Source organism: Ischnura elegans, chromosome 12 (assembly GCF_921293095.1).
Source record: "Ischnura elegans chromosome 12, ioIscEleg1.1, whole genome shotgun sequence".
In the NCBI taxonomy this organism is placed as follows: domain Eukaryota; kingdom Metazoa; phylum Arthropoda; class Insecta; order Odonata; family Coenagrionidae; genus Ischnura; species Ischnura elegans.
Window position 1 is genome coordinate 43,889,261 of NC_060257.1, and position 25,566 is coordinate 43,914,826.

Sequence of the window (25,566 nt, forward strand, 5' to 3'; positions counted from 1 at the left end):
ATTTGATTTGACTTGAAGGCAGAATTCATAGAAAACTTTGTTCATATCCAAAACGGCGTGAATTTCCATATTATTAGCTTTTGAAGCATTGGCCGATACATATAGGAAGCGCAGGGGGAGCGCGCCCCCCCTTGCGGGCCCACCCGTATTGCCAAACATTGCAGAACCGCAATTATAACTTTTTTATATTATAGGATGGCATTGTCTTGTATAAGTGTGTTATTACGTGCAGAGTTTAAGAAAATTTAACTAAAATTTTCTTAAACTCTGCACGTGACTCAATTATTTTTTATTAGGAGAAAAGTAAAGGAAATTCAAGATATATTTTGTACCCCACCCCTCTCAAGTTTTTCTGTATCCACTAACTGTTTTATAGGTAGAATAAAATGGCTTTGACACTGAGAGGAATATATTTCCAAAGTCTCTTGCAGGAAGTACCTTGCAACACTAACTACATTAAATATATACTTTAAATTCTGGGATCGTATTTATTATAGAAGGAATTATTTGTGATTTTGATGTTTTTCTAACAGTTTTAGAATGTCATCAATCCTGCGATTATTAAGATGATCACCAAAAATTTTGCTAGAAAAAAATTCTGACACCACATGACCTTGAGGATTCCTGTTTGTGGGTGTCAAAAACGCTTAACCTGGGATAAGAAACTGAGACCTTTTGGTCAACAACAAAGTGCTATACCTACTGCGACTATAGGTCTTAGAGCTTCCCCCTCATTTCCATAGAAAAACTAAAACCAATCTTGATTGGCAATTATTGAGTATTTCCTCACAACCAATATTTCACCTTGCAACAATATCTTAAGGGTTTTACAACTTGCAATGCTATTTCTCTCATTCTATAGCTGGGACAGACATACCCTCTGAAGCCAAAGCAATATCATGCAAGAAATGTTACTGGCGCTTCTGGCAAATAGGTGAATTTTGATTTAAAAAGTTTGAGGTTGGTTGCACGGTACATCAACATTATCTTAATTTATGAATGCATGAATGCAAAAATGAACGATAAAATTCAGTGTAACCACCACAAAATTTACAAATGCATGAACTCATGAAAGAATAATTTGTTGATTACTCTATTGATGCAAATAAAAAGTGTAACATCTATTTGGAATATTCTTTCTCATTATTTATTAACACAGTTCAATACTAAATCTTCATGGGAATCTCAGAAAAGAATAATTCATTTTGCTCAAACAATGTAATGATTGATGCCAATTCATGAAAATCAATCACTTAAGTTAAATACACCAAAGGGTGAAGTTCGCCATGAAAAAATATTTGACTTAGCCGGGATTCGAACCCGGATCTCCCGATTTCATGGCGAACTTCACCCTTTGGTGTATTTAACTTTGCACCCGTGCACGTGACTGCGTACAAAGTCACTTGTTCCTTCAGTGCTTTGAAAATCGTCGCCGCAGACCAGCGGAAAATAAGGGTTTTTCTCCCCGACAGTGGCTTAGTAAGCACGACCCTCGCCACATGTGCCACAGTGTGGACTTGTGACGTCAACATCTTGTTCGGTAAAACCCATCCCGAAGTTCGCTCTGAGAAGATGGCTTGGTGGTGTAACTGGTAGCACGCCTGACCGGCAATCGGGAGATCCGGGTTCGAATCCCGGCTAAGTCAAATATTTTTTCATGGCGAACTTCACCCTTTGGTGTAATTAACTTTGCACCCGTGCGCGTGACTGCGTACAAAGTCACTTGTTCCTTCAGTGCTTTGACAATCGCTTAAGGTTTTCGCATATATCTTCTTTAATAAGGATAAAAACCTTGATTATTGCATTGGTGCTGAAATCTTGGTAGGCCAATTAATAAAAATAATCCATTTTCTTGCATTTTTCATGGAATACCAAGAGCCAAGGTGGAAGCAATCTAATGAATATGATATTAATACAACCCTTAAAATAAAAGAATTGCATTGGAGACAGTATTTTTTTAATACTTTACAATCAATGTAAAAAATAAAAATTCCCATTAGATACCATCAAGTCCACTCAACTTGGGGAGTAATGGAAGACGATTCATTTATAACAACACCATTTTACTGGGTCATAATTCCAAGCATCGCCACGTCAAGTCTTTAACTTTTTGAGGTCTTATAAATGTCAAACAAAAAAAAACACTTATTCCAAGCTCTTAGAGATGCTAGGGATGAAAATATGCTGTTTTGTCCACAGAGGCACAATGCGAACTTCATGGGAGCGGAAAAAATGGTCCCTATAAAGAGAACATCAAACAGTCAACGGAGATTCACACAAAATCACTAATTTCGACTTCTTGCATTGCCACCAGCTTTGTTCCCTCCACCCCCTCCTCCCCTTCCTTCCCCATCATCGTGCACTTTAACAGAAAGAGTCGCTCGAGGCCCAGTCCTCCACACATCACCTTCTTCATCAATAGCACAGGCTTCAACACTGACAACGTATTGAGTGCCTCCCGAAGTAGGTGCACCTACACCAGGAACAGGCTGCAGGGGAAATGCCAACAGGAATTGCGCTGCGAAGAAGTCACGATGTGGTGTCACAGTCTGAGACAATACCACTCCTGTGTTATCACCAGTCTGCAAAGAAAAAAGAAGTGAGAACCTACCTACAGATCTGACTTAACCTACCTATCAGGTTACCTAACAGGCTACCTATCAGGTTACCTAACAGGCTACCTATCAGGTAACCTAACAGGCTACCTATCAGGTTACCTAGCAGAACCTACCTATCAGGTTTAACTTTATGGTATTGGGTTATACCCACGCAACAAGTTAATAATAAACGCAAAATTTCCATGGAAATTCGATTATTCAAGGTTTTGGCATGGAATGTCATTTACAAGGACAAAAACCTTATCCCACTGGGTGCTAAAATCTTTGTAGGTCAATTAATAAAATTTATTTGGGAAATTTGCAATTTATTTTCATTTTTTTTGACCTGGAATAACTTTAGATATAATAAGCAATCTGACAACATAAAAATTTCACTTCATAAAAACTTCACACTTTCAAAGTCAAGGGACGAACCAAGCCATTTAAGCTAATTTAGAGATCATTTTACATGATTTAATATTTTATTGACCTGCCATAAATAATTAAGATTTATTGGTTGGTGTATATGCTAACATGCAGGCATAGATAGAATGATATAAGTGCATTTCTAAAGTAATTGACACTAAACAAATCATTATGATTGCTCCTAAACAGCATAAACACCTTTGATTCCCCTTCATCCATTTAAACAGCTCAGCTGCAACTCAAAATATTCCAAAGAACCAAAAGGTCTAAGATCATTGTCCAAATAAGTATAAATTCCCCTTCTTCAAGTGTAAATACATTGACATACACATTATTTTTAACTGCTATGAATGGATTTCCACTGGTAGATGGACCTGAAGTTTGCAGAGGTGAAGGAAAAGAAAGCCTCTTGACAGGCTACACACCAAGAAGCTACCCTTTTTACCTAACTCACATCAGATAAATTGGAATACATATAGGCGCTTTCCAAATTAACAACATTATCAAAGAAATAGGTGTAAACAGCAGAAATACCTAATTTACAGTAAAACTCTGGGATATTTTTTGTGGTCCAATGGAATTCACTGATTCCTCCCATATCACCAGTTGTCGGACACCATTTTTGTCACTCACCTTTACAGCAGGATCTGTAATCGATGTAGACCGTGAATGAACGGGAGCAGTTGATACAGTAAGCAGGAGCGAAGCAACCCGACGGAACAATCCAGGACGACCTCCATGCTGCACCACACCTTCGACTTTGAGTGCAAGCTGTGAGCCAACGTTCCCACTTGACCCACTGCCCATCACAAACACACTCTCACCTGGAACACGAGGCTGTGGCGAGATGGCCAGCTGAGGGAAAAGATGTTTGAAATTATTAGGGACTGATTGGTTTGGTTCTTAGGTTTTGCCAGTTTCACTCCACCCTAATCATGAACATAGGTACAGTAGATTCCGTTTAATGGGTCCACCGGTTACTTGGGGCAGCCGCTTAATTGGGGCAGATCTTGAAGAACAGAACCCAATAGAGGAATATCCCAGAGTATTCTACGCTTAATTGGGACAGCATGCCGCTTTATTGGTACATGAGTCGGCGATATAGACTCTATACACGCGACGAAATTAAATTTTTTTTTCAGAATACTACTTTTTTATATTTTCCTCCTTTGATATACACTTATTTTCACAAATGTCCCTATTCTTGCCCTATTTTGAAAGCTCTTGTTGTCATAGCATCCGCAAGAGAATAGGACTTTTCTTTAATAGGACCTAGTAAAAGACATTCATTCAGCATCGCCCGAGGTTGTGAAAAATATTTTTAACAAAAATGTTATAATTCTTAAAAATGGTAATAAATTAACTAAACTCACTGATTTATTAATCAAATTAATAGTTTAATAAACTTATGTTGCAACATACAAATTCTTTAGTCTTCTTTCTACCATTTCAAAGTTTTTTATGCCAATATATGTACAAGAGAGTTCGCCTTTACAGCTGTTTTACATGGAGCATGGAATTGCGCAAGCTAGTACTGCATTATTTTCTCTTTCTGGCATGGAATTGCAGGAATGCACAAACAAAATTAGGACAGGGTCTATTTTGCCATCCAACGTTGACAAATTCTAACATGTGTTCCAGCAATTCACCACTTTACACGATGCAATTTTGACTGCAACCTTTGTACACATGTCAGATTGTGCAATTAAAGTTTCTGTGCATAATGGCCTTTATGCATGTGAACAATATAACTATGTACTTGGATAGCGCATTAGAAGAATGCTGTCACCTAACTGCTGACTTATGTCGTACTGAGAATCTTTCAACTAAAAATCAGATTCCCTGTGCAGGCAGTATTATGAAAAGAATCCTGCTAAAATTAAGAAGAAGACATGTACTTCATGCCAGCAATCACCAGAAATCTTTTCATAGTTGAGGGCATAAGATGTAAACCAAGGATGGAGATCTTTTGGGATGGCAACAAGACATATATTTGTGAAGCCCATGTTTGGAGGGCTACCTCATTATAAGCATCAAAATTACAGGGAAAAGATGACTATCTTTCCCACCGAAATTCACGTTACAGTGAAGTAAATGTGACATTCACAACAATAGAATGTGCTATTGGGGGAAAAAGTGTTCCCACAGGTGTCACCACTGTGTTTGAGAGAAAATCAGTTTTATTACTGATGGCATATTATTCTCAGGCCGAATTCATAACCATGAAAATTCAAACATACCACATTGTCTTCCTTTTTTATCATAAAAATCAGAATGAGAATACCAGTAGATTACTTGCACTAAACATAATTTACCCTGGTCACTAGATTGACACTTCATTGGAGTAAGCTAATTTATTATATTTGTAAAATGCTATTTAATATACATACTAGGGCTTCCAGTTCTATTATGGAGACTGACTGAATCACTGAACTTTTCCCGAGAGCCAGAGAAAATGCTAGTTCTGAATAAAGAAAAATAAAGGGAAAAATGTGGAGATTTTTGGAAAGAGAGTTTAACAGAATGTTTCAAAGGCATTAAATGAGTATTTTTTTTAACACCACCATTCTGATGATCGGGGTGGATCGCCCAGTATTTCCCAAAAACTTTGTAGGATTACTTCTTTCCCCAATTGTGCACAGTTGTTTTTCCACCAAATATCAAAACGTGGAAGATATATAAATCATATCAGAACTATTTTCACCAATGAAAAGAGTAAATGTTCAATTTTGTTACAAGGCAACACACTGTTTACCCCCAAAAAGATTTTGATAAAATAAAATATTGATTTTCAGATAATTCAGCCTGACAACTCTGCGCAAATGGCAAAATAAATTACCTTAACACTAGTCGACTGCAGCACTTGAAAGAAGAACCGAGGGAAGCAAAGAGCTGTGTCGCTCAAAACCTCAACCTGCTTGACAAGGCACTCAACCAACTGGAATACAAGTTCAAGAGTCAACTTAATACAACTAGAAAATCGGATGTACAAAAGCATTTGGTATCTATTCAGTTTTGCATAACAAAAAAATATACCACAAAGAAATCGAAAAATCAGTGCATTTAGGCTATAAAAAAATTTTGTCTTTCTAAAAATGGTGGTCCATGCCAAACTTACATACAACGTAAACTTTTATAATGCTCTCTGGGAACTGAATTTCAGAAAAATAGGGATGAAATAATTTTTGACTTTCAAATTTGGCAGACTTTGGATCCTCAAACAAAGAAATTATGACACCTTACTTATACAAGCACTTCCCGCTTCCAGCAACTCAGTTTTTAGAATGTGTATTTTTATTTATTTTATTTTATTCTCAAACTACTGAATACATACAGCTCATATTGGCCACTTTACATCGGGATACTCAACAAATTTAGCAAGTAAACGTACATGAACAACCATGCCCTAGACAGGCAGGACTCGAACCCACGACCTCTTGTTTGGCTGGTGAGGACGTTACCCCGCCACCACCAAGGCCGGGATTGTTTGACTAACAAGGAGACATCGCCAAAGTGATGCTCGGGATCTGGATGCGGATGTTAAAAATGTTTTTCTAAAACTATATAGGTAAGATAGAAAAAGTGTCACGGCTTTCTTCCACATAGGCCCGGGTTCGAGAGATATTCGTGTGTAAAAATTTCGCGCAGCATGACGTCCCTTGAGTAAGCGCTCCCCTTCAACTAAGGCCGTGGCGGTGCGGAGTTTCGTTTAAAATCCATAAATTGATATTAAATTTAAAACTTCACGAAGTAACTAAATAAAACGAATGGGGATAAAATGTAACAAATGTAAAATGTAAAATAACAGTGATTTCAAAAATTAGAAGAGAGAAAAAATATTGCCGACAATGGGACTCGAACCTGGGATACCAACTACAGGTTAGGAGACTAACACCCTAGATCGCACCGCCACGGCCTTAGTTGAAGGGGAGCGCTTACTCAAGGGACGTCATGCTGCGCGAAATTTTTACACGCGAATATCTCTCGAACCCGGGCCTATGTGGAAGAAAGCCATGACACTTTTTCTATCTTACCTATATAGTTTTAGAAAAACATTTTTAACATCCGCATTCAGATCCCGAACATCACTTTGGCGATGTCTCCTTGTAAGTGATTGGGTTTGGTAAGTATTCATGGTCTTACCAAATGCGTGATTGATTTTGTTTCTCTATCTCCTTGGAACAACTGACGCCCAACAGCACTAGCCTCTTGGATACTGGTGAGCAAATGCTGTGTTTCAAGGTTACAGTGTTGCCAGCTACAACAAAAATCACAATTATAGAAAAATTTTCAGGCACAATCTGTTACTATCAAGTAAAAATTATGAGCACATTCATTAGTGTACTGATAAAATCAGATTCATATTGAAAAGTAGAGGCCATCCCAAAGTTATTGACAGTCCAATTGATGATATGTATTTACACTTACATGATGTTTCCTCAGGCTCTACATCAGGATATTCGAATAAATTCAATATTTTAAATGCTATTCAGAACTTGTAGAAACTATAGATTTAAGTTTTTCTAGAAATAAAAATAGGCAAATTTTCACAACACTATGAGCAAAGAGAGGCAACTACTTTTGGCTCCAAAATTCAACAGACTAGGGATTAGGTATGCAAATTTGAAATGTGAAAAAAATAAAGAAAAAATAATTTTATACATTTTTTTGTTCGCTACATATTTTTAGACAATACCTTATTTACTCGTGTAAGCCACCCCCATTTTTGGGCCGGCTCGTGAGGGAAAAAAAAAATCCTAACGCTTTTTGGGTGTGGTTTAACATAGGAACTTGTGATTCCTTGCTCATTCGATAAATTTACGTTACCATGATTGATAAGGTGAAATAATAAACAATAAATAAATATGATACTTTTTCATACGATTTATTCAAGACGACCGCTTTCGTCGCAGAGGCAACATCATCAGGTACAGAAATCGTTATTTTTAATCGCCATTTCGGTAACCAAAACACAAAAATACTGTTGCCAAAGTTACGTTTTTTTTCTCTACTGTTTTGTTTTTAATTATTTTTAGTTTTAGTCGTTCAATTTTACGAACTGTCATTTAGATTTTAAGCTTCCTCTTCTCACAAACATCATATTACACAAGTTACGCAAACCAGTGGCGGCTGGTGGTAATTTATCTAGGGTGTGCATTAGAGCAGATATAGGATGATTTGATTATATTATGTTAATCCTAATCCATGAGCGTCATATTTCGTCGTAATAGAATACATAGCAGGCAAAACATATCACTGGTAAACTCTACCCTTAAAATTGCATGAACAGAAATAATATTAGCATGTATGAAAATAATTATTCTCAACACACCTTTACAAGTGACGGTAGTTGAAATTCATTCTCTTTTCCTTACACCCTATGAGGAAGTAGTGTAGAAAACGGCTATACAGATGGCTCTGTAGACGGACTAGGATCCTGGGCGCAGGTAGTGTAGGTGGCGGCTACACCACTACACTACCTGCTAGTCAGTCACCAAAAGCATGCACGTGCGCATTCGCATGGTTTTGAGTCTCCTCCCATCGCCCCTTTGAACAGCACATACCCCCCCGCTTACCTCGTCCCGCCAGAGCTCCCTCAAGCGATCGCACAGACCGAAAATGCGCCCGGCATGATGCCACGGGATCGCACACTTGTAGAGCGGTGAATTCGAAAAGGAGATAGCTGTAGCGTTCGGAGGCTCATGTTTCTTGCATATGCAGACAGTACTTTTATCCTTCGCGTTGCAAAGGAATAGTTTTCTTTTATAATTTATTCATCTTTGGGTGTGCACTTGCTAACATGCGTATACGCACGCGCCGCCACTGACGCAAACACCCGTCATTTTTATTTTAATTATTTTTGACTACATTGGCAGTGGTGGCCATTTGCTAGTGGGAAAAATAAAAATAACAATTTCTGTACCTGATGATGTCGCCTCTGCGACGAAACCGGTCGTATTGAATAAATCGTGTGAAATAGTACCATAACTACTTATTGTTTACAATGGCTTTTCACAAAGTAAAGCCTGAAACCATCAAGTTTAGGTGAAATAATGTTAGAAATATAATTCCTGCAATGGTTTCCTAGTTTCAATGCTAAGCTATGGAGAAGTAAATGATAAGTATTTGAGGGAAAATGGAACGCGGCTTACATTAAAATTTAGAGGATTCATGTTTTCCCCATTTTTTCACCGGCATTTCCAGTTAAAGGATGCACTGCTTCTACGTGTAAGCACGGAATGTTAAAATTAGAAACAAAAACAAATATTTTTATCAAGATTATAACAAAAAAAGTACCAGTTGTGAGGGTCTCTGAGCAAAGTTCCGACTTAGATAACTCATAAGATGTAAACTTGCAATTCTATTTCAACATAAGTTGAACACATGCAAGAGAATACATCTTTGCTACACTATGCTGCAAATTTACATGCAGCCATCATGAGAAACAATTGAACGTAATTCTAAAATCAAAATGAAATCAAATACAACACAGAATCAAATAAGGAATATTTTGACATAATAAGTTTTTTCAGTAGCCATTTTTGTCATTTAGTAATTACCATCCAAACTTGAGTTAATAAAATTGGAGCTGAGAGTAGTTTCCATACATATACATTGAACATGTGAAAAACAAAATATAAAATTCCAATATGTATAGCCTAAATGGGAATAAAATTGCAGACTACACAAACACACAGTGGAAACAAATAAACTAGCATTTCATCAATGGTGCAAGATTTAAGCCAAGATCACAAACCTTAGATCTAGGACTGCTTCAGACTTGGAGCTGCTCAGGCTAACTCTTTCTATATTAGTTGCCATAAGAACACACATTTGTTGCAATCTGAACAATTTAAGGTCAAGGGCAATCAACCAAATGATATAAAATAAAATAACTGCTAGATAATTGATTATACCAAAAACTGAAATAAACAAGCAATCAAAACATCTAAAATTTCCTAATTCATTCTTGTAAAGGAGAAATGATTTATTTTTTAGCATAAGATTTTATCAGAACCAGCTCTTCAACTGGTAAATGTTTTTGATTAGTGTTAAACTATTAGTGTCTTATTATTGCACCACTGTAAATTGGCAATAATTGCTGTATGTGGGCTTTTGAAATAAATAAATAAATAAATAAAAATAAATAAACTGAAAAGGAGCTCTAAAAAAATGAAAATGCATATTTGAGCACACATATGGCAGAATAATATCTATTAGCAATAAAGGTATGAAAATATGCACAGAAAAGCTTGCTAACGTAAAACTTAGGCTAACAAATACAGACTGAGGCAAAATCATGCTCAGAAAATTTTTTGTACACATGTAGTAGCTTACCATTTTAATTAATACCCGAAATGGATTTGACTTTGAAATATAATTTGCCTCATATAACCTGAGGATGAAGTTTATGCACTTATTTGATATTTGTTATAAGATACTACTAGTATTCCAGTAATAATAATACTCAGTTGGAGCTTAAATGTTCAACCTAGGAAATTTCAATTCCTTGCCACCAGAAGATACATCCTGAATATAAACCTGCCATTAAAAGTTTTGTATGCACCCAACACCTTCTAAAACTACCAACAGTGTACACCACTTCCTTATTTCTGAGGAAAAGAAACTAGCTACTCAACATGATATACAAAGGATACATTTGTATGTTGGCCAAAGAGCTGGGATCAGCATCAAAAGCTGATTGATACAGCTTCCAATAGAGATCACTGCAGGCACGGAATTCCTTCGCACATTTGCGCAGCTGAAATGAGATTAATTACATGCGCTATATACTATACTATAAGCAATAAAATTTTATACAGAATGAGAGAAATTTAATCAATGTTGTGTAATTTCTTGATATGGACACAGCTAAGGCATTTTGCTGGTTCAGAGTGGGGGGGGGGGGGGGGAAATCTAAGGGGTAACCCCACTTAAAGCAGGAGTGTTTCTCCCCAAGAAAATTTTTAACCTTATACTTTCTCAATACTTCAATTAAGACTAATTTATGATGACAATTCCGTGTAATACTGAAGGGGATTATCACCACTGCGTAAAGCATAGCGTCACCATTTCCACTCGTCACAGTTTTTATGGCCACTCTGACTAACAAACAAATTAAAAACAAATAACCATCAAAAAACTTTTTTAAATGCCAACAGAAATGAATGTGCATATTGCTTACGAATTTATGGATAAATCTCCATAAAGACCTCCCCTTGAACAATATTCAACTAACCCCTCCAGCTTTAGCCAAAATTCGATGGTGTAGGGGTAAAGTGATGTCTTCATTCTTGGCATCGTCTTAGTTTTTGACGAGAGAGAGGTGGGTTGGGCTGCTTGTATAAACATCCAGGGTATTCACCTGAGTTATACATACGTAGTTGGGGTAATTAAATACTTAAGTTACATAACTCCACACAATGCTTTGACTTTGATGCAGTTCATCTTCTTCGTGCCTTCCACTTCCTTTTTCCCTAGCTCCAGGATTGATTAGATTGAAAAAGAAGTGGGGAAGCTAGGCCCTCAGGCTACTTTGACCTAAGGGTCCATTATGCCAACCACTGATGATTGATCACCCTTAGAGGCCTATGTCCTTATTAACACATTCAGCACCCCTTCGGTCATAATGAACGAAACATGTACTTTGTCTCCAAGCCGCTTCGGTCATTATGAGCCTTTCTTTTGGCTGCTCTTAGAACGCCGTCGGTCACAGCTACTTTGGCGACGCGTATATGACGTGACCAACATGGCACGCATCGCCGAATGCACAGAAAATCTCAAGTTGAAGGGATCCAAGTATTAAAACGAAAGAAAAAAGAAAAACATGTTGGCACAATGGGCAAATTCGTTTAAAAGTCCATGACAGGGAACGTGTCAAAGGCTAAGAAGTCCCCAATGGAAAGGTCTCTTACCTCCCTGGGCTATAAAAAACATAGCTTAAAGGCCGCTTTACATGGTACACGGAATTGTGCAATCTGACGTACGTGCGAAGGCACAATCAAAATTGCATCGTGTAAAGCGGTGAATCGCTAGAACACGTGCGAGAATGCATGGATGCGAGACGGCAAAATAGCCCCTGTTCTAATTTCGTTCATGCATTCGCGCAATTCCACACCATTTTAGAAATTAATGCAGCTCTAGCCTGCGCAATTCCGTGCCCCATGTAAAACGGCCTTAAGTGTCTATATCGAGTCCTCATGAATGTGGGGCACCTGCACAATTTACGTTACCAACGTAAGGCCCGACGACAAAATCCCCTGAGGACATAACACCCAGCGACAAAATCCCCTGAGGACATAAGGCCCGACAACAAAACCCCCTGAAGACATAAGGCCCGACAACAAAACCCCCTGAGGACATAACGCTTGGCGACAAAACCCCCTGAAGACATAAGGCCCGGTGACAAAATCCCCAGGACAAAATTGCCACAAAATCGGCGACAAAATCGCTGCGGGGATTATGTCCTAGGCGTTTTGTTGCCATGGGGATTTTGTCTCGGGCATTTTGTCGCCGCGGGGATTTTGTCCTGGGCGTTTTTTCTCGGGCCTTTTGTCACTGGGGATTTTAGGAGCGGGCCTTTTGACTGCGGCCCGCACAATAGATGGATAGCTCCAAAACAATGGAAAAATAGTTCTCAGTAGCTACACCCATGGTGGGCAACCTCAATTCATGCTCCAGCATCACTTACCTGCAGAGTGGCGTGCCCACATCGCAACAGTTCATCCCTTGAGCTGTGAGCTAGAGAGGTGGCAATTGCTGGGGGAGGGGCTGTGCAGAGAGAGGCTGCGGATAGACAGAGCTGACTTGCAGCCTGAAGGAACTCACCACGGGCCCGAGCCCACTCCAACTGGAACTGCAGACCATGGGCTGGAGTGCTGGCTGCCTATTTGAAAGAAGAGACGAAAGGAACTGGGATGTAACACAGGAATCAACTGAGATTGGAGGGGGTGAGAAGCAAAAAGTTACAAGTGATTTTTTTCTATCCAGAGTTAGGAACAGAAATCGATAGAAGAAATATACAAAAACTTGGTAGCAAAGGGATATGAGTGGGTCTCTGTTCTGTACTGACATCAAGTGGAAAATCAAATGCACTTCTAACATCTAGTTGATCTCGTTTCTTATCTTTACCTGATTTCTGTACCAAACTCTGTTTAGAAAAAAAATTACCTGTACCCCTTGGCTTCTCACCCCCTCAATTGTATTGGAGGTGAAAATTGGAAGAAAAGTCCTCTGAGAAAGACCAAGAGAGAAGTAATAGGGACAAATGAAGAAGGTTAAAAAGAAGTTAAAACCACAGGGAACTAGCTAGGCACTAGGAGGAATGGAGGACTATAGTACACGAATCATAATTAGCAGATATATTTGTGAGATATAGGTCTATCAATAAAATACTTCAGTTTGCCAACATTTCTGACGTGTAATGTTCTTCTTCAGGGAGTAATTGAAATATTTTACAGTTATTTAACATGAAAAAACCCATAATATCACACTGACTATGATACTGCAGTACCATGAATGAATGCACTGTGCAACCTAGCCTTTTCATAAAGATGTATTTCTTCTCTTTTACATCCTTTATAACCTGTCCTTTGTAACTTATTTGGGGGCATCCTTTATCCATCTTCCATCCCACCTATCCTTATACAATTGTCTCATCAGGCCATCATGCCTCATAAAAACAAAACAAAGTTGCAAGAAGAAGTTGCATGCTGACAGAGTTTTCCCTTCTTCTGCTCAGGGGTTTCAGGAGACTTCTCTTTTCTACCACTCCTCTTAGAACTTCCTCGTAACTTAGACGGTCGATTCATTTCATCTTCATCTTTCTTCGGTTGCACCACATTATAATGAGTACACATACTGATTGAGATAAACAATCTCAACAGCTACTTGACTAATTTGTAACCACTCCTGGTATCTCCGGAAAAGGTGATAAGGGTAATGCTGTGGGCATCAAACTTAACTCATTCTCTTCCCCTATTCAAAAAAATAAACATCTTACCTTTGAGGTATTTATTTTTTATAAGGTCCTTAGAGTATTTACATTAGAGGTGGTTAAAAGAACTTACTAATATCACATAAACTCTGACATTGTAATACTTTTCACATACCCAGACCAAGAACAGAATTATTTAAACAAAGTTACCTATTCTTGGGACCAAAAATTTACTGTGAGTTACCAAAATACAGTGGAACCTCGTTAAAGCGAGTACGGGCTATAGCGACACCCCCGCTATAACGAGAGATAGCCGATGCACCGTCAATTGACCCTATAATAGGCGTGTTAAAAAAAATCGTTTTTACGAGACCTTTTCGGTGTTGGCTCTCGCCATAGCGAGGGTTTCACCGCCGGAAGACTTTCATCAAGACTCCTTAACCTCTGTAATTGCTAGCGATCTGTTAGAAATGAAGTTAATGGAGTGCTCAGTCTCAAATTTATGTGGTAAACTGTCGTACGATAAATATAATGATTGATGAAACAATGCTTTGCATCATTTTTATTCAGTGCGGCGCTTATAAATTGTTGGAAGAAGTAGTCGTTATTTGAGTAAGAAAATTTAGTGATGCAAAAAACATCGCCTTTCGTCTGGATTTATGCTTACGTTTATCGGATAGATGTTTATCTGTCGCCGCACCACTCCTGTTCCTGTATATCTGTTCGCAACAGGTATATTGGCTATTGTTTGCTCCACCTCCGGTAAAGCGACAATTCGCTATAGCGAGTGTTTATTAGTGCACCGTGGGGTGTCGTTATATCGAGGTTGCACTGTACATAACTGATGAAAAGAATGTATGCAGATAATGCAAAAGGGTAAAGGTGTGGTTGTTTTCTCATAATGATGTTTCACATTTGCTTGGGTGAATGAGGTATTGTGATGTATGGAATGAGATGCAATGATTGTTTTATGTTAGTTAGTGATTTCATATTCTATAAGTTTATTTATATGTTATGTTTATATTTTCTATATGTTTCATATGCTAGGGAGCTTATTATTTCTCAATACGAATGATGACAATTTTTGACATGGTGACAATTTTTTGTGTAATATGTACCAAAGCACTCTAACTGAAGAATGAGTCGGTAACCCCAAAACGGAGTATTAACTCCAAGGAGGTACCTATGTTCCTGTAGCCATGTATTTCTTGAAATTTATATTTTTGTGGAACAATAAAAATCATTATTATTATTACTTGCCTTAAGAGCAGCCACAGCCTTAGCATAGTGGGCATTTGCCATGGAGAGCCGCGTAAGAAGTGTGGGAGGTTTGACATCAGGGGCGACAATGACAGGTGCTGACAGTAAGGCTTCACCGGCGCTCATCTCACGCAGAGCCACCAGCCAGAAGTGGAGGTGCTCGGAGGAAACTTGTTCCACAAGGCGACACAAGGCAAGGGATCCAATCCTATGGTGTCCATACCTTCCAAGAGAATTTAAAAATCAAAAGACGCTAGAGTTGCCTAAGACTTAAACATAATAAATTTTGACAAATAAAAATGTTTTTATTGCAGAAATTTTCAATGAACTTTGAAGTATACAAATATGTTGCTATGACTCTCTATATTTCTCGTTCCTTAAAATTATTGCAGTGCTGTCATCAGATTTTGGTGGCCATTTTTTGAACTAATCTCCATATTTAACTTTAAATTCTGAATAACAATCGAGGTACACTTAAAGTCATAATTAAAGTGTTATAATAATGTATTGTCATCTGGTTCTGAGTTATCCTGAAATTTTCAGCTTGATAGCTAATCTGAAAGTGGACTGAAATTGAGTTGCAAGATTTGACCCGGACCAGATAACAAACAACGAAGTGAGTTTACAAAAATGTCATAAAAAGAACAAATCAGGGACTTAAAGAGAAAGAGAAAACTATTTTAAAATTGTGCACCGTACATTTATTATTCTGCACAAGCATACAATGGGCAATACACCTTACCAAAGTTTATACTGATAGTTAGACAACCTTACAGCTTAATAATACAAATTTAATGAATTTTCAGTTTATACATGGTTCATTATGACCTTAAACAGCTCTTGTAGCCAACAGGTAGGCATAATGAAATGTTCCACCAATGTCACAGATACAGAACATGAATAATAAAGCAATTAAAGAAGCTTGTGACACCTGTGATATGCTAAGTGGTATAACAATGAGGATGTTACGTGCACAAGGAGCCTTACCATTAATTCACCAGGAACCAATATCCATTTTGGTGAATTTCAAATATACCAAACCAATGGAGGAGGAATTCAACTAAATTGTCTTGGGAAAAATTCCCCAGGACCACAAATCAAACCAACATGGCTGTCTTATTTTCTATAGAGCATCAGTTAATTTCCATTCTGTCATACTACTGGCAATGCAATAAGGAAGAATAATCATATGTTCCACCTGATTAATTACAAAAAAGAACCAAGTTTAACACAAAAAATCTTACCTTGCAGCAGATCTGGCAATTCGATAAGTGGCCCATAAAGGAGCTTTGTGTATTACCTCCTCGACGACCTGAAAGACCTCATCAGTCCATTCATAGCCGACCATGGTTTGGAAAACCAGTGTACAGAGCATTGTCTGGAAAGAAAGTAAAAGGGAGCTTAATCAATCATGACTATGCAACCAGATAGTCTCGACAGATAAAAAAATCTTCTACCAAAATTGATTGTTTGAGGCGTAACTTTGTGAAAGTGATTCATCATTAAAATTAAAAAGCACAAAGTTCTTCTTTTTAATTTCAAATCTTCTACCACTTAATACAGTAAAACCTCCATACAAGGACTCACAATCATTATTCACTATCAAATACCACGGCTATCACAGCGTCATTTTCAGCATATTTCTAATTAAAGTGATTCCTCCTCTCACTGATTCACCTCTATGCCTCATTGCTTACTTCAGTTATAGTCTGACATTAAAGAACAACCAAATGTAATTCCCGAGGATTACAAATTTTCATAGTTCCCCGTAATTTTGCTGAATATCTAGATGACTTTATTATTGGAGGGCAACAGCTATGGCTTGCATTATGCTATGTAGTCGCTTTCTGCAGCAATTATGCTTGAAAGAGCACATACATATTACCCCTAGACGGTCAAATAAGCAAATTCTAAGAATCCCATAGCAATACTGGTACATCTCTATCTATCCTCATGACCATTATAAGCAAGTCACTAACCCAATACTACGTTAATGGAAAACACATTGATCACTATGCCAGTCATAGTGATTGGCAATGAAAGTTTCCACCACACTATACCTATGATATTGACTGGCTAAAGAGCAACTAATCTCCAGTGGATTTCTGATGCCATGGGCCACTGGGACAGAATGTTTAGTCTTGGATCATGACCGTAGTGATCATGATGGCCGCAGTACTTCAAAGCAAAGGAAAATACATTTAAGATTCATTTTTTAAAACATTTCTATGTGCTCACAATCACTAATACAGTAAAACCTCTATGTAGTGAACCTCTTTACATCGTAAACCTCCATACTCCATACCACCCCTACAGTCCTGTCTGATTTACATGTAAATGTATAGGCAAACCTCTTTGTAGTGAACCTCTTTATATCGTAAAACCTCCACTAATCATACCAAGGAGACACCCCCGAGACTGCCTAACTACCTCCGCAAATCGTACTAAGACATCAAGAGACCTTTAATGCAGCCATGATTATGTACATGGAATGACATTTTCAGTAATAAATGTTTCACTCTTTTTTTTCTTATACATTTACCTTTAATATGCTGTAATTTTCACATTAATCATTAGTTGTGGCCATTTTGTTCAATATGAGAGCATACCTAATAGTAATAGTAAATAAGAAAAGACGAATCCAACTATCCCAATCATTTTAAGCGACTGTTGAATTGAGAGAGATCACATCGTTTCCTCTCGAATCATGTTAAAGCCCTGCCATAGGGCTCCCTTTTTGGAATTATTAAATAATAAATGTATGTTCAGTAATGCATGCATGTTTGTTTAAACACATAAATATAATGGTTCAAAAGACAGTAGTGCCTTTCCTTTCCGACGGATATGAAAATATGGTGCCTATCACTAAAACCTCTCTATAGTGAACCTCCATACATCAAATTGCCCAAATTTGGTGCCCTCCATTACGATGTAAAGAGGTTTTACTGTACAGTGAGTTCTCGTTTAACGTCACTTACCGTTCCTGAAAAATGTGACGATAAACGAAATGACGTTAATCGAAACATAATATCACATAAGAAACAATGTAAGAAGGGAATATCGGCTCCTAGACCTCACAATTCCTACGTGAAAAAATTTTAGCGTATCATATATGGGGCATTTTTTACGATAGGAATGCCAAGCTATGGCATAAATACGAGTTCATGTCTTCATCGACGACAAAAGCAGCAGTGATGTAAATCCTTCTCCATTTTTGTATCTTCCCGCATTTGCTTTTCGGCTTCGCTATGTTGGTCTCCCGGGCGAGCGTCGCCTGGGCATCATCATCGCTGAAACATCATTGCAGTCACAGGAACCAAAATTATTGTGAACACGGCGAAAAAAGTGACGACAAAAACTCCGAGTTCTACACGGAAAAATTCCTTGATATCACTTTTTAGGTTCCTGAAAACCATTATGTCAAGTAAAACCCTGTGCACCTACGTAAGAATTCATTTTGCAGAAAATTTGCTAAAACTGTAATCGCAATTAACAATAAACACACCGATTTACACTTCCTTAAGACTTAAGTATTACCGCCCACAATATGAACAACCTGCAACGCCCGCCGCTTCGCGTTTTTTCTCGCGCGAAATTTAAAAGACTTGACGTTATCCTGAAGCGAAGGTGCGATAAACGAATGACGATCTCAAAATTTTCGTGACGTTATCGCGAAATGACGTTAAACAGGGTGACGTAGAACGAGGACTCACTGTATATGTATAGCTGATGAAAAAAGAACACCAATGGTGTCACAGGAAATATGTACAAAATCGTAATTAGTGATTTATCGAAAACAAATACCCTTTTGAATATTTCTCAGACTAATTTTTAACTTCCTTAACTCTCTATGTAATGTGCGTGCATAAGGATAGTTTGAACCCTCCAATAATTTGAATTAGTCAACCCACTATTTACCATGCTCCATAGCAAATATCGCCTGGCATTGAATAGAATCAATGGTATCATTATTTTAAGTACAAAATTATTCTACACTGGAATTGTGAATCGCTTCCATTTATTCAGTACTACAAAAGTCAACAATGTGACAAAAATATGTAATCTGATGATCACTAGACGATGTGCCATGTTGAAGCCTAGGTGGTACATTAAATATTTATGTGAAATTACAAAGTTTTCTCTATCTTTCATTATGAAAAACAATCTGCTAAATGAAAAACACCAAGAAACCAGGAGTTCCGTCTGGTGACAGCAAGAATAGGGATTAATACTAAACTCTTTTCATTTCTGTCCTGAATAAATTTTAAGCACAAATGTTTTCTTTCTCTTGAGTGGAGGAATAAACTTTTGGTCCTAAATACTGCTCAGTTAAGGTGAGCCCTCTGATCGATCCAAATACAGCAGACTCCTGATTATCTGGAAGCGGTATATCCGTGTTGCGGATTATCTGTGCTTAATTTTCAATTTCACTCAATATTTTCCACAATCTTTGTAAAAAAATAAAACCAAATGCATAATTACCGAAATTACTGCATTTTAATGCTAGGATACACCGGGCTTATTATTTTCATTAGAATCCTCATCGCAATACAGAAGCGATCGTGCGCTACCAGCATTCACACCTTGTTCCTGTTTTCCAAGCCTCGCAGTGCGAGCTCACGCTCCGTGTTCACGGATACACATCCCGCAGCAGTTGCAACCTGGGCAACTTGTGCAAGATGCAACTACATGGCGTGGTGCCTGAAAGTGTAGTTTCTGACATCGCACAGTAGTTTTGAAGCATTCGTGTAAAACTTTCTGTGTACGTGATCATACAGCTGCGGATGCACGGTTTTCGAAACCAGGCCTTAGACGGAGCATTGATAATACGAGTACAACCATGTCATCGCCATTAAAAAGATTGAGAAATGGCAAAGAAAGCTCTCAATGAGCCCCGGAAGCACTCTAAAATAACATAATGAATGCATAAATAATAACATATTGTTTGTTTTACGTAAACAAACAATATGTTTTACGTATGAACATTACAAGACATTTAAGTGATAGTTTGGATTATCTGTGTTTTCCGATTAATCGTGCCATCTCTCCCCATCGTTAGCCCAGATAATTGGGAGTGTGTTGTATTTCCTATGAGATTTAATATGTGAGCCCAACACTGTACAGTGAGTCCTCGTTTAACGTCACTTACCGTTCCTGAAATATGTTACGATAAACGAAATGACGTTAATCGAAGCTTAATATCCCATTAAAAACAATGTAAAAAGTGAATATCGGCTCCTATACCTCACAAATCCCACGCGAAAAACTGCCCACAAAACGAACAACCTGCAACGCCTGCCACTTCGCCTTTTTTCTTGCGCGAAATTTAAAAGACGTGACGTTATCGCGAAGCGAAGGGGGCGATAAACGAATGACGATCTCAAAATTTTCGTGACGTTATCGCGAAATGACGTTAAACAGGGTTACGTAGAACGAGGACTCACTGTATATGTATAGCTGATGAAAAAAGAACACCAATGGTGTCACAGGAAATATGTACAAAATCACCATAGCAGTTAATGGGTTTGGAAATGTTCTTTCCTTACCACTGTGTTTGAGTGGAGTCTCTTGGTGGCCGGAGGCAGGTTAAGCAGGGAGTAAGTGGATGTTCGCAGCTTGAGCAGAAGAAGTGGTAGTAAGGGAAGCAGAGCACCAACCTGGAAACCTCCAATTGCTCCCAGTGCCTCACACAACAGCACCACATTGGCACCTGCACAAGGTTACAGTGAACATAATCACTCCATCTTAAAGAGAACTTATTCCTAAATTACACCAGTTGATAGACTCAATTTCATAACAATTTAGTTGGGTATAGTCATTAATACAGATCAGATGTTTTTAATTTTATAATGTAATATTGTATTTTGATTGTAATGTATATTGTGCCTTGGTGTACACCATAGTGTACTGACTTGTATATATCCTTTACTGACTTTATGTACTTGACTATTACCATTTATGTACTTGATCATTATTATTGACTTGCCTTGTAAAATTGAAGGTTAATAAATTTATTATTATTATTAATTACCGTATTTGTCTGAATATAGTCCCCCTTTTTTTTTCAAAAAATGCATATGGTAAAAGTAAAGGGGGGACTATATTCCAACCCATTTTTTAAATTTTTCCTGAAACTCAAGTCTCAAAATTAGGGGGAGGGGGACTATATTCAGACGGGGAGTATATTAGGAGAAATACGATAATATTCTAACCATAACTGGCATGGTTGCCTGTCTGTAATTTAATTAAGTATTAAAAATTAAATTTCAAGCATAAATGCCATTGCCAGTGTTACCAATGAAATTATTCATACTGATAACAGGCTTCAGAAGGACAGCTTTATTTTTATTAGAGAAGGATTGAGACATGCAAAAGGTGGGGTTAATTCATACGCAAAAGTGGTGTTCTTTTGCCCTGAATTTTGTCTTATTTTAACGACAAAATAATTGATTTTGATTGAGTGCCATGCATCAAGTGGGCCCACCAATTGCCCTGAATTTTGGATACTACTGACCAGGCATAATTTAAGTCATAATAAACATGGAGTATTGAATGAATTCACATTATATATATTTAACTATTGAAGTGTTCATGCATTCAACTTACAGAAAGGGAAAAGTTACTTTTAAATATCTGTATTTTAAAATGAAAAAACTTCCACTGTGGTCTAATTGTCTCTTTTTTAGATTCATTCTCCTATCTGTAAACTCGGTGCTTTAGCAGGAAAGAAATTTTTCTGAGTCCACATTTGCACAGGGGGTCCAAATTGCTTCCAGGCACTTAAATGCGAACAATGTCTCAGACATTTTGTGCAACTGAATAGCAATAATTATATCCACTGAACCCTGGGGATATTGCTTCTGTATTAAAGACTGTAATTCTCCAAACCCCAACATCAACTTCTCTGTCTCCATTGGCTCAAGGGCTTGAACTTCTTTTCATTTATTAATTAAGTCTGGGTTCACCTCTGCAGTCAAAATTTCTAGGTGATCAAAAACTGAGATATTTTCAAATATTTTTCTGCTTGGGTCTTCTACCAAAAGAGAACTAAGTTTTGTTGATGCCTTTGAAGCCATCTGCATTAGTAATGACTTTATACCAGCTGCTTTAGATGTTGTGTTTTGTAAGTAATTAGTGATTTATCGAAAACAAATACCCTTTTGAATATTTCTCAGACTAATTTTTAACTTCCTTAACTCTCTATGTAATGTGCGTGCATAAGGATAGTTTGAACCCTCCAATAATTTGAATAAGTCAACCCACTATTTACCATGCTCCATAGCAAATATCACCTGGCATTGAATAGAATCAATGGTATCATTATTTTAAGTACAAAATTGTTCCACAATGGAATTGTGAATCGCTTCCATTTATTCAGTACTACAAAAGTCAACAATGTGACAAAAATATGTAATCTGATGATCACTAGACGATGTGCCATGTTGAAGCCTAGGTGGTACATTAAATATTTATGTGAAATTACAAAGTTTTCTCTATCTTTCATTATGAAAAACAATCTGCTAAATGAAAAACACCAAGAAACCAGGAGTTCCATCTGGTGACAACAAGAATAGGGATTAATACTAAACTCTTTTCATTTCTGTCCTGAATAAATTTTAAGCACAAATGTTTTCTTTCTCTTGAGTGGAGGAATAAACTTTTGGTCCTCAATACTGCTCAGTTAAGGTGAGCCCTCTGATTGATCCAAATACAGCACACTCCCGACTATCCGGCTGTGGTATATCCGTGTTGTGAATTATCTGTGCTTAATTTTCAATCTCGCTCAATATTTTCCACAATCTTTGTAAAAAAATAAAACCAAATGCAAAATCACCTAAATTACTGCATTTTAATGCTAGGATACACCGGGCTTATTATTTTCATTAGAATCCTCATCGCAATACAGAAGCGATCGTGCGCTACCTGCATTCACACCTTGTTCCTGTTTTCCAAGCCTCGCAGTGCGCACTCACGCTCCGTGTTCACGGATACACATCCCGCAGCAGTTGCAACCCGGGCAACTTGTGCAAGATGCAACTACATGGCGTGGTGCCTGAAAGTGTTGTTTCTGACGTCGCACAGTAGTTTTGAAGCATTCGTGTAAACCTTTCTGTGTACGTGATCATACAGCTGCGGATGCGCGGTTTTCGAAACCAGGCCTTACACGGCGTATTGATAATACGAGTACAACCATCTTATCGCCATTAAAAAGATCGTGAAATGGCAAAGAAAGCTCTCAATGAGTCCGGGAATCACTCTAAAATAACATAATGAGGGCTTAAATAATAACACATTGTTTGTTTTAAGTAAATTATGAACATTACAAGACATTTAAGTGATAGTTTGGATTATCTGTGTTTTCCAATTAATCGTGCCGTCTCTCCCCATCATTAGCCCAGATAATCAGGAGTGTGTTGTATTTCCTATGAGATTTAATATGTGAGCCCAACACTGTACAGTGAGTCCTCGTTTAACGTCACTTACCGTTCCTGAAATATGTGACGATAAACGAAATGACGTTAATCGAAGCTTAATATCCCATAAAAAACAATGTAAAAAGTGAATATCGGCTCCTATACCTCACAATTCCCACGCGAAAAACTACCCACAAAATGAACAACCTGCAATGCCTGCCACTTCGCCTTTTTTCTCGTGTGAAATTTAAAAGACGTGACGTTATCGCGAAGCGAAGGGGGCGATAAACGAATGACGATCTCAAAATTTTCGTAACGTTATCGCGAAATAACGTTAAACGGGGTGACGTAGAACGAGGACTCACTGTACATGGATTAACTCCATGCCAATAATCAATTTCAAGCCTGCAACACACTTTGTCATATATTTGCCTGAGTCTGTTCCAACACTTAACATCTGAGTATTGCACATTATAAATGCTCAGGGGCTCATGTATTGCCCTAATACACTTGGTTGCATCAGTGCTTTCTAGAAAGTGGACACCACCAATTTAAAGCAATAACAGCTCATTAAAATCTTTAAATGCCTTAAACAGTACTACAAATACACATCTATCTTTTTTGTCCACAGTTTCATCACAAACAACATCAATGGGCTTGCCTTGAACAGCAACCTTAACTTCTTCGGTTTGATCCTTGGCCAGATCATTAACATATTGTTCTCGAAGTGTTTGAGCATGGGGTAGGTCGCCAATCCCTGGGTTTATGTGGATATAAAATAAAAGGAGAATGAATCCAAATGCAAAAAACAAAAAAAATTGCAGAATTCATAAAATTTTATCCATATTTACGGGAACTTACCGCGTTCGCATGCATTATGGAATAAATGGGTGTTTGAAAATGACTCATCACTTATTAATGGTCGAGAACAGCCACTAAAGTACACAATTTAATGCTAACCATCTAAATATTTGTTTAACCACCTTATAATGTTTGGATCAACCACCTATTCAAGTGGAATGTTATTTTTACATGTCATTAACCCAGTGGCGTAACTAGGAATATGCTTTGGGGGGAATGGGAGGGTCTGGGGGGGGCGACACCCTCTGGAAAACAGGAAAATTTTTGAAACATGGTGTTCAACAGTAAAAATTACGTATCTCAGCAATAATTATTATTTTAAAATTTTAATTACCTATTTTATACCTCCTCATCAAGTACCGTATATATCTGAATATTTTTTCTAAAAATGCCTGTGGTAAAAGTAAAGGTGGGGACCATATTCAAACACATTTTTTTAACTTTTCCCGAAACTGAAGCCTCAAAATTAGGGGGGGGGGGGGACTATATTCAGAGGGGGACTATATTCGGAGAAATACGGTATATAGATTATTTTAAAGGGACCAATGGACTAGAATATCCACCTACATTCCTTCAGTTTTGCCACTAGTCACAATTTCACTCAGTATCACTGAATTCTATGAATAAAGCTACAGAAACCAACACTTTAAATAAAGCAGCACTAGAGTGCAGACTAGGCTTACCTTCAAAGATTTCCAGCTGGCTGCCAATGAGCTCCACAAAGCGAGGACAGAGCTTACGGTGAGAACGCGCCAAGGAAACAAGACAGTAAAGGGACTGCTTCACGTACATCTTGCTCCTCTCCGGGTTCTTGCTGGCTCCATCTTGACACGTGATGTACAAGAATAGAGACTCAGCCTTGTCCGCCACAGTATCAACAACAACTGTTTGGCCCCTGGCCCACTCATCTTGATTACTGTGAAAATGAATTTCAGATAAAGATTTGCAATTTAATATACAGCAGACTCCTCAATACCCGGCTGCAGTATACATATCTGTGCATGATTTTCACTTTTGCTCAATATTTATTTGCTCATATATATTAAGCTCAATGTTAATTCCATAATCAAGG

General features: G+C 37.8%; 1 protein-coding gene across 1 annotated transcript in view; it reads right to left on the reverse strand.

Moving 5' to 3' along the window:
* Window positions 1-1,940: 1,940 nt before the first annotated feature.
* Window positions 1,941-25,566, reverse strand: part of LOC124169217 (integrator complex subunit 7) — a 39,025-nt gene continuing 15,399 nt past the window's right edge. The window contains exons 9-19 of the mRNA XM_046547740.1: window positions 25,178-25,410; window positions 20,766-20,929; window positions 16,464-16,597; window positions 15,220-15,442; window positions 12,715-12,909; window positions 10,682-10,785; window positions 9,781-9,867; window positions 7,167-7,281; window positions 5,863-5,961; window positions 3,657-3,878; window positions 1,941-2,582 (exon numbers count right to left, since the gene is read on the reverse strand). Of these exons, the coding sequence (XP_046403696.1) occupies window positions 2,286-2,582; window positions 3,657-3,878; window positions 5,863-5,961; window positions 7,167-7,281; window positions 9,781-9,867; window positions 10,682-10,785; window positions 12,715-12,909; window positions 15,220-15,442; window positions 16,464-16,597; window positions 20,766-20,929; window positions 25,178-25,410 (1,873 nt within the window). The 3' untranslated portion in view covers window positions 1,941-2,285. The remainder of the gene's footprint in view (window positions 2,583-3,656; window positions 3,879-5,862; window positions 5,962-7,166; window positions 7,282-9,780; window positions 9,868-10,681; window positions 10,786-12,714; window positions 12,910-15,219; window positions 15,443-16,463; window positions 16,598-20,765; window positions 20,930-25,177; window positions 25,411-25,566) is intronic.